The sequence below is a fragment of the Pleurodeles waltl genome, chromosome 6 (assembly GCF_031143425.1).
Source record: "Pleurodeles waltl isolate 20211129_DDA chromosome 6, aPleWal1.hap1.20221129, whole genome shotgun sequence".
NCBI classification, from domain to species: Eukaryota; Metazoa; Chordata; class Amphibia; order Caudata; family Salamandridae; genus Pleurodeles; species Pleurodeles waltl.
This window is the reverse complement of record NC_090445.1, coordinates 1,276,133,743-1,276,148,821: the sequence shown is the minus strand read 5'-3', so window position 1 is coordinate 1,276,148,821 and position 15,079 is coordinate 1,276,133,743. Positions and strand designations below refer to the sequence as shown.

Sequence of the window (15,079 nt, the reverse complement as noted above, 5' to 3'; positions counted from 1 at the left end):
CTCCGCCTGATGATGCTAATGCACACAAGAACAGGGAGACCACAAAAAAGGGGGACGACGACATAAGGAAGACATGTTGAGTGCAAGCATTACCGCTACCGTTGGCGGACACGACAGACACAGAATCCCCCTGCACTACGCCGCGCTCTTGGGCTCCACTGTTCAATTCCTGGGAAATGGCCTACTAGACTATGGATGACATCTGCACACATGGGTGACACAGGGGCATGACTAGGTGTAGTTGGCACTCTACAGAGGTGCGGTGGGGTGCCACATGGCCTGCCATACGGAGGGGCCTTGCCTACGGAACTCGCCCTGGCCTCGGAAAACCCACAGCCCACCTCCCCCACCCAGACCCCTCCACTGCGCGCAAAATCAGCAGAATGAGAGTGTACTCACCCCCTTGTGGCTGCTGTGATGCCCTCAAGCGCCCATCCAACTCCGGGTACGCCACCGCCAGGATCCTGAACATCAGGGGCTTCATGGTGCGACGGGAACCCCTCCCACGTTGGGAGCCCATCCCCTGCTGAGCCTCCGCCGTCTTCTTGCTCCAGCGGCGAATGTCCTCCCATCTTTTCCGGCAGTGGGTGCTCCGTCTGTGGTAGACCCCCAGGGTCCGGACGTCCTTGGTGATGGCACACCAAATATATTTTTCTGGGGGGCACTGACCTACATGAGTTGTACAAGGGGAAGAGAAACTTATTACCAACTGCACCATCAAAGTGATTGGCCCCCATCCCTACCCTTGCCATGTGGCACATGCACTCACCGTCGTTTCATGCACGCCGCACTCTACCCCCTTCCTTCTTACATCCACCCCTCTCCACACAGGCATAGCCCATACAGCATGCTCCCAGTGTACTTACCTGTTAGTCTGGAGGACCGTAGAGTAGCGTGTACTGGGGGAGGACCCCATCCACGAGTTTCTCCAACTCCTCCAATGTGAAGGCAGGAGCCCATTCCCCAGACACTCGAGCCATTGTCTCTTCCAGACCGAGGTCACAGCAGCACTTGCAGTGTAGGTCCTCCTGTCGAAGATCAGGTATCGAGTGATTGAACAGATAGAAAATGGCAGTCACGTCCGCGGCGCTGCGTACCGTCACCGCCGGCATACATCGTCATTGGCTCCTGGGACCCATAGGGTCCAATGTTAACCAATGCAGTATTGCGCTGCGGTCTTCGACCGCCTACCGCGATGGTGTACAACCCCAGCGCAGTTACCTCACATCCCATTCTCCCACTTTACAGGTCAGCCAGCCGCCATTTCAGGGGCCCACATGGCTTCATTTTCAACTGAGTCACACATACGAGGCCTAGACTCAACACACATACAGGCCACTTTTTATATTATGATTGGTGTTCTGTGTAAGCTGTGGGTATGTACCTCTGAGTTGTTTGACTCTGTGCTCGATGTTGTCCTTCATAGGCACAGTCCGAGGGATATGTGAGGAGATGGCGGCATCCTCCGGTGTACCGACCGTTGGTGGACCTGTCAACAATGGAGGAAAGACATGTGATAATCACATACAGGCTTGACCGTGCCACAGTCCAGGAACTGTGTACCCAGTTGGAGCCAGACCTGATGTCAGCTATTCACCATCCCACAGGAATCCCCCCTCAAGTGCAGGTGCTGTCAGTACTCCATTTCCTTGCAAGTGGGTCATTTCAAACAACAGTGGCCATAGCATCAGGGATGTCCCAGCCCATGTTTTCCAACGTGTTGTCCAGAGTGTTGTCTGCCCTGCTGAAACACATGCGGAGCTACATCGTTTTCCCTCAGGTGGAGGATTTGCCTTCAGTGAAAGGTGATTTCTATGCCCTGGGACATATCCCCAACATCATAGGCGCCATTGATGGGACACATGTGGCTTTGGTACCCCCCCACAGGAGTGAACAGGTGTACAGAAACCGGAAGAGTTATCATTCGATGAATGTACAGTTGGTATGTTTGGCCGACCAGTACATCGCCCATGTGAATGCCAAGTTCCCTGGCTCAGTACATGACGCCTACATCCTGCGGAATAGCAGCATCCCCTATGTGTTGGGTCAACTCCAGACGCACTGTGTGTGGCTATTAGGTGAGCACCTGGAAGCTAGTCAGTGGGAATGGTTGTCTGGGTCTGGGGATATCCCTCCAGGTTAGTGTGTGTCTAACAGTTGTCCCATGTCATTTGCAGGTGACTCTGGTTAACCCAACCTGTCATGGCTACTGACCCCAGTGAGGAATCCCAGGACAAGGGCAGAGGAACGCTACAATGAGGCCCATGGGTAAACTAGGAGGGTGATCGAGCGGACCTTCGGCCTCCTGAAGGCCAGGTTCAGGTGCCTCCATATGACAGGTGGATCCCTATTCTACTCACCAAAGAAGGTGTGCCAGATCATCGTGGCCTGCTGTATGCTTCACATCTTGGCTTTGTGACAACAGGTGCCTTTTCTGCAAGAGGATGGTCCAGATGGCAGTGTTGTTGCAGCTGTGGAGCCTGTGGACAGTGAAGACGAGGAAGCAGAGGAAGAAGACATGGACAACAGGGACTCAGTGATCCAGCAATATTTCCAGTGAAACACAGGTAAGAATACAAACCTGCCTACTACATGTACTTAAACACTACTACCTCTCTACTGTCTGTCGTTTTCACCCAGTGTATGGTCAGTGAGTTGTCACTTTCCCTTACGATTTCACAGATCTGGGTCCCACAGTGTGACATCTGCTTTGATTCCTCATGGACTAGAGCTGTGTGACATAGGTATGTTGACATTACAAATTAAAGAGCTTTTTGCCACAGTAATTGCTAATACAGTATTCCGAAATCACAGACTGACTCCAGATTGTTTTGTGCTTTAAGGGTGTTTATTTTAGTGCTCAAAATTGGAGTGGGTAGGAAAATGGTGAGGGGTCATGGCGGAGGAATGTCCATTGCAGAGTCCAGTCTATTAGTCTCACAGGTGCATTGCCCAAATGGGCATGGGAAGTGGAGCTGGGGCAGTTTAAGGATGGACAGGGTGACAAAGTGGGACAGTAGAATGACAATCAGGGTGGTCTCATTTCTTGGCGGGGGTCTTGGCATCATTCTCTGTATTGTTCCTGGATCTCAGGGACCGTTTGCGAGGTGGTTCTCCCTCTGCAGGGAGTGGGGTGCTGGTGTGGTGGTCCTGTGGCGGTGCCTCCTGTCCACTAGCGCCGGCGGAGGTGGTGGGCAGTTCATCGTCCATGCTAGTGTCAGGGGCCCCTTGTAGTGCCACAGTGTCCCTCCTGGTGTTGAGTACTTCCTTCTGCACCCCTACGATGGTGCCCAGGGTGGAATTGATGGTTCTGAGTTCCTCCCTGAAGCCCATATAATGTTCCTCCTGCAGGCGCTGGGTCTCCTGAAACTTGGCCAGTACCGTTGCCATAGTCTCCTGGGAGTGGTGGTAGGCTCCCATAATGGAGGAGAGGTCCTCGTGGAGAGTGGGTTCCCTGGGCCTGTCCGCACCCTGTCGCACAGCAGCCCTCCCAGTTCCCCTGTGTTCCTGGGCCTCCGTCCCCTGGACCGTGTGCCCACTACCATTGCCCCCAGGTCCCTGTTGTTGTTGGGGTGGTGGGTTAGCCTGGGTTCCCTGTAGTGGTGGACACACTGCTGACTGACGTGTCCTGGGGACGGAGGTATGGGCCCACTGGGTGGGTGCTGTGCTGGTGTTTCCAGAGGGGGGAAGCTCTGTGGTGGCCTGTGACTGGGTGTGGCGAACCGACTGCCCGAGGTCCCCGATGGGCCGGGCTGGTCACCTAGATCCAGTTGGACGGAGGTGCTGTCATCACTGTGGGCCTCTTTGGTTGTGGTGTGGGCATGTGTGGACCCTCCTGTCCGGTGACGTTGGGTAGGGGTCCTGCAGGGGTATAAAAGGATGTTTATTGCATCTGTGTGTGGCATGGTGTGCAATGGGGGGGTGACCGTGTACCCCAGTGCTTGAATTCCTGTGTGGGACCTTGTGTGATGATGGTTTAGGGGGGTGTATGGGTATGTGCAGTGGGCATGCTTTAGTGATGGGTGTCCATCCTTTGTTGTTGCATGCAGGGCTTGGGGTTAGGATGTGTGGTTTGTGATGTTGGGACATTTGTGAGGAGTTACACTGATGGTGGTGAGGGTGAGGGTATGTGCTGGCATGCAGGTAGGGTGGGGGATGTAATAGTTAAGATTTGACTTACCAGAGTCCATTCCTCCACCTACTACTGCGAGGCCCCCAGGATGCAGAATCGCCAAGACCAGCTCCTCCCATGTTGTTAGTTGTGGGGAAGGAGATGGGGGTCCGCCTCCAGTCCGCTGAACCGCCAGGTGGTGTCTTGAGACCACGGAACGCACCTTCCCCCGTAGATCGTTCTACCTCTTCCTGATGTCCTCCCGATTTCTTGGGTGCTGTCCCACTGCGTTTACCCTGTCCACTATTCTTTGCCATGGCTCCATCTTCCTTGCAATTGAGGTGTGCTGCACCTTTGATCCGAATAGCTGTGGCTCTACCCGGACAATTTCCTCCACCATGACCCTGAGCTCCTCCTTCGAGAACCTGGGGTGTCTTTGCCATGCCATGGGGTGGGGGTGATGTAAGTGATGTGTGGGTGGTGTGTGTGGGGTGATAAGTGTGCTGATATGTAGTGGTGTGTAGTGTGAGGTGCATGGAAGTTATGTGGGTGATGGTGTTGTGTGCCTGTGGATACTAATATTGTTGATGGTGGTGTCTCTCTCTGGCCTTTGTTCATGATTTTTGGTCATAGGGGTTTGTGGGTGATGTGGGTGTGTGTTATATATTGTATTGGGTGTGTGGGTGTGGTGTGTGTATGTGTATCAGGTGTGTGTATTTCAAATTGTCCAATGTGGCTGTGTTTTGTAAATCTGTGTGTATTTTGAGCACAGCAGTGTGTACCACCAATGGAATACCACGGTTGAAAGACCGCAGCGTGGATTCGTGTGTCGTGATAGTGTGGGCGTATTTCTGTTGGCGTGACGGTGGAGGTTTTGTTTTCGCCAGTTTATCACTGACCTTTAGTGTGGCGGACTTGTGTGGGTGTCTGAATTTTGTCGGATTCTGTGCTGTGGGTCATAATGGCTGTGGCCGTTTTCCACGGCCGCAGCGGTGTGTTGGCGGTCTTCTGCACGGCGGTATGCAGCATTTACCGCCAATGTTGTAATGACCGCCTTAGTCTCTGTAATTCAGAAATTTTGCTATCACTGGATGTGGTCGGTCCCCAGGAGGTGGTGGTCTGCCCTGTATATACTGTGATCGCTCAACAGAGAAGAAATTAGGTACTTTTCCTTCCAGAAAAAGATATCAATCATTCCTCTAGGAACAGTTCCACATTGGGACCTTCAGTACGTTCAGGAAAGCCAAGAAAACAAGGATTATTGTCTTGTGAGCGGCCCTACGCAGTTTCTGCCCTACATTGAGGAGAAGTGACTTCTTACTGCTGTTCCCGGATTTGGGTTTGGAGGGCCTGGAGGCTAGGATGCAAATAGGTCAATGCCAATTCAATATCATCCCCTCTGTCAATCAGCTTTCGATGGTCTACCCAGAGCAGATTAACATCCAGTGAGTAGAGTCAATCTTGGCTTCCAAGGAGGTTTTATAGTCCAATATGACCTGAAAACCTTGTCGAACTTGGCAGAGTGGCAGAGAAGAGTAGCATCAATGTGGGCCATGTCATCCATGTTTGGATCTGGGTCTATCACTTCGGGCGCAGCTGCTGTAGGCCCCTGCCTCTGGCCTCTATCATTCTGGTGGCTGCATCATAAGTACACACACAGAAAATAACCAGCAAAAGGAGAAGCAGGAGGGTGCAAGATCACCTAATCTGCAGGTGCAGCAAGACCACAGGGGGCTTGGCACCCCACTTCCTCTCACAGCTGAGCGCCTAAACAGGAAGCAGTCCTGTATAATCCAGTAGTGCAGTAGAGAAGCATTCCTACAGGCACCTGCACACAGGCCAAAATACAATGGAGGCAGGGTTTTCAGCTTAAACAAATGCCAGCAAGGGTTTTAAAACCAAGGTGGTAGTGGTTGTAAAAAGGTTGGTGCAAAGGGAATATGCATGACTTGTGTAGGCTGCTACCAGTTTTGCACAGTGATAACAGTGCTGGTACTAACCCCACAGTTACACCAGATCCCTGTTAAAATAGTTGGAGAAGGCTCATTTAATTTCTACTGTGACTATCCCTGAATCCAAACAAATTAGCAGGAATGACACATGATGAATGCAGCAAAAAAATGGAGGCATATCAAGCACAAACTATTGAGTGGTCTTTCATGTAATTATGATTGGTTTGATAATCACATATGCATTTGGGATGAGTTGGTACATGCTGGTGGTGATGAAATCATTACTTTCTGGTAATATATTTTCATTGTACATCTCTGACTATTTCCAGGCTGGTACGGTATGGGAAAATGATTTGTGAAGATCCCTAAAGGCATAAAGCATATGTTTGTGGGTATGCACAAAGTTCCAGGCCGTTCTAGCCCTTGCATGCCCACCTCCGAATCACAGGAGCAAATTTACTTACACAGTGTTCTCCATGTAAAGAAATCCATTTACAAACAGAATTTTTTTTTTCTGAATTTGAAAAGTCTTTTTCTCACTGTAAGTCAGACTATTTACACAAATATGTTTAACTTACACACACACATATGTTTTTAAAAATGAGGAACTTGAATACCAGTTCTTGATTCAGTACTTAATTAAAGCAATTGCATAATTCCCACACATGCAACAAATTGTAAATATGTTTAAGATAAATAGGCAAATAAACAGGCAAGTACTCTACAATTGCAGATTCTCACAGCCAGTGGGCTAAGGAGGCATAATTTTATGCAGTGTCTTTTCCTGCTGTTTACTCAAGTAGTGTGTTTGAAGTACAATACATTTCCGACAATGCTAAACCTCCAAAAATAAGATGTATTCCTTTCGAGAGAAATGCTTCCCTCCAAATATATTGCCTCCTTGTGAATAAGACAGTTGCCTGGTTAGTGACACTGGCAGTATTTTTTTGGTTTACAGTAAAAAGCTTTAAATGTAGAAACCCTGGACTAGTGTACTGACGTAAACATATCCTATACCCTACACCACCACCAAGGTGTTTTTTTTAAGCCAGGGAGGACGAGCCTGTACCCACCCTCTGAAGGTCATTATTTCTTTAACCCGTCTACTTAAAGTAGTTGAGGTTACCTGAGCATATGGCTTAGGCAATGAAATGAACAATTGAACAATTATGGGTGGAATAGCTCTGGTTTTCCTTTAATTGCACATGCTACTTAAAGCACCTTTCTACACTTCAGGGTGCAAACGAAATGTCAGAACCTCTACAGAGATGGACACATTCTTAGTATGCCCTATAAGCTTAAAATGAACCACTTTCGGGGAAAGTACATTGAAGACATATCAACAGATCTGATTTCTGACACTCATCTAAAGGATACTAAGTCCCATATTTATACCTTTTTAGCGCCGCATTTGCGCCGCTTTTTGACGCAAAAACGTAGCAATCTTACAAAATACAATTGTATTTTGCAAGTTTGCGCCGCTTTGGCGTCAACAAATGACGCAAATGCGGCACTAAAAAAGTATAACTATGGGCCTAAGTATAACAACAAAACCAACTTGGCAGACAGTAACTTAAAAGAAAGTTTTGTGTAGGTTTACCTTCTTTTAAGTATTCACTGACTACAGATACTCTGAACCTGGGACGGAATATTTTGGACTGTGGAGTTTCTGCAGTTGTAAACTTACTATTAACTCGTAGTGTGTGAATGCCAAACAAAGTAACTTACATAAAAGTGTAAATTTACCTTTTCGAATCAGGCCCAGTGTTTGTGGTATTTCTTCTTTTGTTGTTACCACTTGGCTAGGGGAGCAGGTCTATGGAAATTTAAACATGCTACTTAAATAAATAGCAGAAAAAGAAACTGCATATTACGAGCCTCTGGCTTGTATTAATGTTTCATTTTCTCATTTTAATCTCCATCACATCCCCAAAGGCATGCAGGACTCCAGTCTTAAAGTCTCTCCTCCGGCTCCCTATAGCTAGAAGGGCCATTTATAAGGCACTCTGCACTGTCCACAGAGCCTCCTAACGAAAAAGACCACTATACCTACAAGTTAGATTCAAGTAATACAAACAAAAAAGGACACTGTGCTCTAGGCTTGCATGTCTTATCATCATACACCTTACCATAGGAACTCCATAGGATCCACTGCTTTCTCAGTACAAGCTGCCAACCTCTGGAAGTCACCACCAGCCAGCATCCAGAAGTATATGTACTTCAGAAAACAATTGAAAATATGGCTGTTTCCAATATAACAACATCATCCAATACCTCAGGGATAAAACCTGGAAAGACAATCACACCTTCAAGTTCAAGCTTCAGGTTACAACCCATAGAAAGGCTGACCTATGGTTCGCCTGGGTATTATTCACTTATATCAATTAATATATAACTTTATGGTCCACCACAATACTAATACCATAACACTCAGCGGACTGTGATCATCTCTTACACTCACATAAGACATGTCTTCTATGGGGTTTATCCATCACCAGCACTTTACACACCTATAAACCACCTATCTCCAACTGAAGAGCCATGAAATAACTGAAGACATCTGTCACACAATGCTGGTTGATTGGAGATCCACCACTGCAGGTCTCAAATAACTGTACACTATGACCAATTATTCAAATCTCACAAAGACCCTCAAATATAGAGTGATAGTAAAAAATGCCCATCCCAGCAGATCTCTGCACTTTCTTCTCTCTCTCTCCAATAATGCCAGCTCTAGACCAAAGCTATAAACAAAATTTCAGGCTGGACAACCCAGCATAGTTATCAGCTAAGTACACTATAATCATAACAAATACCGTACAGAGAACTGCAGATGTGTCCAAAGCTGCCAGCTTACTAAAGACCATAAACGGCACATCTGTCTCTTAAATCTCAGCATCTACCACACTGCTACGCACTGCATTCTATAACAAGATAACAACACCTCAATGGTCATCACACACACCATGGAAACATTTTTCACGTAGGATCACAAAACAAAGACAACACCATTTCAACCACACACCCTACATGGCGTAGTTTGTTTCCCATATAGGTAAGTGCTTCAGTTACCCATATAAGGGTAGTAAGGAACACAATGCAATCCTGGTTTTTACAGTTCAGCCTTGACCAGACCCAATGCACGATATTGTAATTTCTACTGAAATACATATTGCAGGTTTCCACCAACAAATTCTCCACAGAGTGCTGCACTTTCCTTTGGAGCTAAGTAAAAAACCTAAAACATAATAAATAAATAATGAAAACAGTTGATAGTCTGTTTTAATCAGCATTTGCAGGGATTCCTTAATTTAGTGAATATGAATTACAAACATGCTTTTTATTGGTGGGGTAATGTGGTGCCCGCTACTGTTAGAGTGTGTCATACATTCGTGTTTTTTACTTTCCTTTGCACTGCAGCACAAACACAGTCATGTATATGATTTTTATAAATATATAGCTGCTATTGTGTTTGTACAATATGTGTGTGTACACACCAGCCCATGAACACACAATCATCATCGTGTAAGAACACTCATAAACATGTTCATTCGTACTGCGCTTTCCCTCTCCCACTCGCAGACACAAACAAACAAAAGGAAAAATAGATTTGTAGCAATCGGTCTTTGGGTGTCAATCAACAGCAGGGAGGTGGTGCCACTTAAACAAACTATATATGATTTAGGGTCATAAAACCTACCAGAATTTTTTTTAATATTACTGTTATCCCGGAGCAGTAGCCAGGAAGGAGACATGCCTTATTAGATATCAATGCTTTAATTTTTCCACAGAACAGAGAGTGATCCAGTGTGCAGTGTGACGGGAAAATCTTACCTCAGTCAGTGCCTGCTACACAAGGAAGCCTGTCGCAAACGTCGCAGGATTGGACTTGCCCACAAGGGACGGTGCCTAGGTACAAGTGAAATTCCAAACTTATTCAATAAAATATGCTTTTAATGTACATGGAAATCATTGTGCTCGTCTCTTGAAACAATTCTCATGTGACACCTTGTGTTCCCCTTTAGAAAAAGATAATAATTCACTGTAAAATCAGAACACGTTCCCAACATTCTGGTATGAATGTAAATGGCAGCTGTAGTTGTTTTTGTGTTTAGTCATACAACTGGAATATAACCACTGATTTTCAAGCAAGCCATTTAAATAAATTTAAATGGGCCACTCACAGAGGTGTGTTTCATCTGCTGCAAGAGTCAAAGATGTGCAAGGCATCGCCAGTAGTATTTGTTGATTAGCTTAGCTTCCCTGCAGGGGCTGGTGTGGGGAATTTAGGTGCTATAAACGAAATACCTCCTCCCTTTTCTTGGGGAACAACTATAGTTACTTGTTGAAACAAATCATGAAGACGTTTAGAGGCCAGTTCTGAACTGTTTCCAAATTTTAACAGGAGAAGGGAACATACTCAGTAAAACCTAATGTATTTCAGAGCAGATTTTCCTCCTGCTTAAATCGTTTCACGGGGAAGGGATAATAAACTTTGTTTATTATCCCTTGCTTGTAAAAGGGGCGGGGCATTGGGGGTGATGAGCAGAGGGGAGTGCACTCCCCTCAGAGCACATGTGTGTTTGGTCAGCCGTCTCGGGCCGGCAAAACACACATGCGTACAGGGCTCTTTCCAGCCCAACAACACATTGTTGCTAGGCTGGAAAGCCTGCACAGGCTCCCAGTCTGCCTGGAAGCACCATGGCTGGGTGCTCCCAGCCAATCCTGATGCTGCTTTGAGCAGCGTCAGGATTGGCCACAGGGCAGGCTGGGAGCCTGTGCCTGCATGCAGTGACGACGGAGGAGAAAGGAGCAGCGCGGCGACTGAGGAGGTAAGTTTTTTAAATTGTATTTTATTAAATGTTATTAATCACCCTCCACCCCCCCTTTCCCGCGTGCCGCCCAGACCCCAGGAATCCCTGCGAGCCATGACTGGCTAAAAGTAGGGGGAAAATGCCCCTGGAAAAAATCAGGGGTGTGCGGGGAGCTATGCACCGCTGGCGGAGCTAACAGAGTTTTTTTAACTAAAAGTCCCAAAACTCCACTAGCCCCGCCAGTTGAGCAGAGCTCACCCGGTGTGCTGCAGCCCAGTAGGGGCTGCGCAGGGCAAGTGCAGACAGTCTCCGCTTGAGCTGTGCAGCCCATAACTGGGTGCCAGCATGCACCGGAGCAGACCAGAGGGAGGCAGCCAGTGAGACTCAGTGCTGTTGGATGAGAAGGAGAGGAGGACCCCCCGGAAGACCCAGATAGGTTCTTGTCTCTTTTATCATTGTTTGTGCACACTGGTGCGCAAACAAGGACTGAAATGACAGCTTTTGCTGCCGACAGCCCTGGCCTGAATTCAGACCAGGGTCGTAGACAATGAAAGCTGCCATTTCAGGCCTCTTGTGCACCGGCCTGACCCATGTGCAGTGCACACGGGTCAGGCTGGTGCACAAAACGCCTGGCAGCTTTTACTGCATGCAGCCCTGACCTGAATTCAGGCCAAGGCCGTAGGCAGCGAAAGAAAGCTGCCATTTCAAACCTCTTGGGCACTGGCCCGTCACTGCCAAGGCCCTCTCCTGAATGCGCTAGATCTCTAAAATGCCAAGCAGGGTTAGGCCTGGCTGACGAGGCCCAACGCTGCCTAGCACTTCTGAGATCAGGGGCATTCAGGACTCCATGGGTCACGGAACTCTGCCTCTGTGGAATTCCACAGAGTTTTTTTTTCAACTCAGTGGAATTCCACGGAGTCCTCTGTGAACTCCGCCCAGGCCTAGAAAAGATCAGTAATCAGGAATCGCCAGTGGTAAAGGAACTGGTAATTCCAGGGCCTTTGTGTTATTTCCCATTCATTGCCCAACAAATCCCAATGGCTGGTAACTGGGGTGAAGATACTAGTCAAAAACAGTAAGTAAAGGCCCAGTATGTCCTACTCCAGTTTCTGGCAATCTCAATATTGGACCATTAACACCACCTGCTACAATCTCAACAATGATTCATAAATTCACACTCATAGAAAAGATGAAAGTGAAAACAGAGCATCAAAAAAATGGTAAAATCAAGAGCTCGCTGAACCTTAGAGAGTGAGAAAGTAGATCAGCAAGGAAACAGATCAACACAACAAGGACAGTTTTGTCAGGTGTAAAATACTGCAAATAGATGAGACAACTAACTAGTTCCATCAAATACTCAATATTTGGCACCCTAGAGACTCCAGAAAAACCTATATACAAACCAGCAGCACTGAGAGGATGTGTACAGATTCTTCAAATCCACAATAACCAAAAGACGGGAAACTATAATGAACAACCTTAAAGGATCTCCATTAATATCCGGTACCTCACTCACCTCTAGGGCAATGTTAACATCAATAGATTGTCTGAAGCATTGAGAGATTGCAAGGCTAGCCCTCAAGCATAAAGCATCAAACCTATCTAATATGGTTGATTTTTCCACTCTTCACAAAATCCAATGCAGATACAAAGTAGGCCTGGGCAGTTTTTATTTGACAAGGAAAATATTTTGTAATTATTGAATGTGTTCAAACTTGTTGTTTTCCTTTCATTTATGCTGTTTTGCATAGTTCATAAAAAATAGTTTGAGCAGAAAATGTCTTGCAGAAAAACGATGTTTGGCTTGGCTGCAAGACACTTCCTGCTCAAGTTATACTCTCATTGGTATCTTGTGTGATTCTTTTAATAAAGGTATTTCATTATGTATTTTTTTCATGCAGATGGCAGGCATACTGTATTACAGTAATACTCATCATTTTTGCTCAAATTGCAAACATTACACAATGAACGCCTTTTGAAAATGTGATCATCTCGTTCCAGAGGTCCTCGACAATTATGGATCTATTCCAAACTCCTAGTACTCATGGAAAATCCTAGAAAGTGTGGTGCTAACTCCAGAGGAATATGGAACATCAGAGACTTCCAAACGATCATTAGTCAGTTTTCCAGCCAGTAAGAGGACTGAAACAGCTTTGTTCAACATAAGGTGCTACCTGGTTATCATTCTGGATAAGGATGTTCGAGTAGCTTTTCTTTTTCTTCATCTATTGACAGCCTGTGACAAAGTAGAGTATGGAATATTGAACTAAAGCGTGAAGCAGTGGCTGCATATTTGTGGGTCAATGCTACAGTGGATGAAATCATACTTTCAAGAGCAGTGGCAACAAATCCTAATTGATTCAGTCAAGTTCCCCATGTGCACGGTCCGGTTCATCGTGTACTACAGGGTTCTACTTTTATTCCATGATTTACGGTATCTACACCCCCTTATAGGGCTTGCTGATTTATTTAGTTATGTTGCATGAACAGTAACAGACAAGTTCAGTTTAAGGGGACTGGCTACCACTAGTATCCAAAATGTCGAACACTTAAATATAGACTAACTACACAAAACACTTTTACTAAAATTATTAATTTAAAAATCACATATCACTCCTGAGACCAAAACAACCACTAAAGTCAACAGATACTTGATCTGCCTGGTTGCAGTTTCCTGCTGTATGCTGAAGACATACTTTTCTTGACGAACCTTAAAGCCTCAATAAATCCAGCTCGATATTCTATTAACTAAACCATCATAGCTCTTGTAGACTCACACTTTCTTGCTGCAATCCACAGACTGACCCTGTCCTAAACCTGTCCTCTTGGTTAATAATCTCTGTGTTACGATTGATGGTGATTTCTCATTAAATGCGGAAGTTGGGACAGCATCAAGATGCTATTTTAACCAACTAAAACCTTTAGAAAATAAGCTCACTTAACTGAGCTGGACTACTGCCTTGGGCGGAGGAGCCCTTTAAATCTTTCATCGCGCTCCAGCCTCGCGGGACGCGCTGGACTGCTGCCTGGGGGTGGAGGAGCCCTTTAAATCTTTCATCGCGCTACCGCCTTGCGGGATGCGCTGGACTGCTGCCTGGGGGTGGAGGAGCCCTTTAAATCTTTCATCGTGCTCCCGCCTCGTGGGACGTGCGCGGGCGGCGCCCGGGCCAAGGGCGGGCCCGTCCTTCGCCCGTCATCGACAGGAAGAAGCTGGGCTGGGCCCCCCGTTTAATTCTGTTTTTGGGGCCCTGGTGAATGAGTTAGAACTGTGAAAAAGCGCCGACTGAAGGAGCAGAAGGAGGAGAAGGAGGAGCCTCTGTCATTTTGGGTATTTGAGAGGCTTTTATTAGACACTTTCTGTGTTGTTGATTTATACACACACCAGGTGACGGTGAGGACTATAGGACTATAGGAATACAACTTTCGGGCTTCTGTGGCAGGAAGCTGTGACTAGCCTTCCCCCTCAAGATAGGGGCTGTAAAAAACGCAGCCCTACCCCAGGTTAGCACTGGGCACTGGACTCTGTAAGGAAGGGAAAAAACATAAGGCGTTCAGATTTTTCTTTTCTCTTTCTAATTAAGGACTAGCTAGCCCTGATGGGGAAACGAAAAGGGGAGTGTGGAAGGAGGAGCTCCATTCAGGAGCCCCCCCCGGTTGATAACTAGCTATCTTACCTCTGTGATGGGTGTCATTGAGTCGGAGATAGGGAGAGTGGAAGCTACTCTAGAGTCATCCCTTGAGAAAATAGGGAAAGGTGAGGGGGAAGAAAGGACTCCCCATGTAAAATCTCCACTAACTAAGATAAGGACAGGGAATCCTTCTGTAATAATGGATAAGGACCCCCGAGTAGATTTAATTACTTCCATGACCCCTGAGAGTCCACCCTCAAAAAAGAGTAGGCAAGCAATCCCTCCCAATGCTATAGTCCCCACTTTAGATCCAGCCTTGTCTCCTGCAAAATCTTATGAGCCCGAAAAGGAATCAGCAGGAATGGAAAAGAGAAAGGGGAAACGACAACCCAACCCACTAAAAAGAACTATGGGAAAACAGATAAGAGACAGTAAGACTTCGGAGCCTTCTAATGACTGTCTTAGTCAGATTGAGAATCAACTCAGGGACATAAAAAAGTTATGGTCTTTGGTTCTGGAGAAAGTGGCGGTCCTGGAGGAGAAGGTTGACCTTATATCAAAGTCAACGAACTC

The 15,079-nt window shown here is 46.7% G+C and overlaps 1 protein-coding gene across 1 annotated transcript in view; it reads left to right on the top strand.

The window, feature by feature from the left end:
* Window positions 1-15,079, top strand: part of LOC138300803 (SPARC-like) — a 695,108-nt gene that overhangs the window by 511,441 nt on the left and 168,588 nt on the right. Inside the window, exon 5 of the mRNA XM_069240576.1 lies at window positions 9,855-9,976. Coding sequence (XP_069096677.1) covers window positions 9,855-9,976 — 122 coding nt within the window. The remainder of the gene's footprint in view (window positions 1-9,854; window positions 9,977-15,079) is intronic.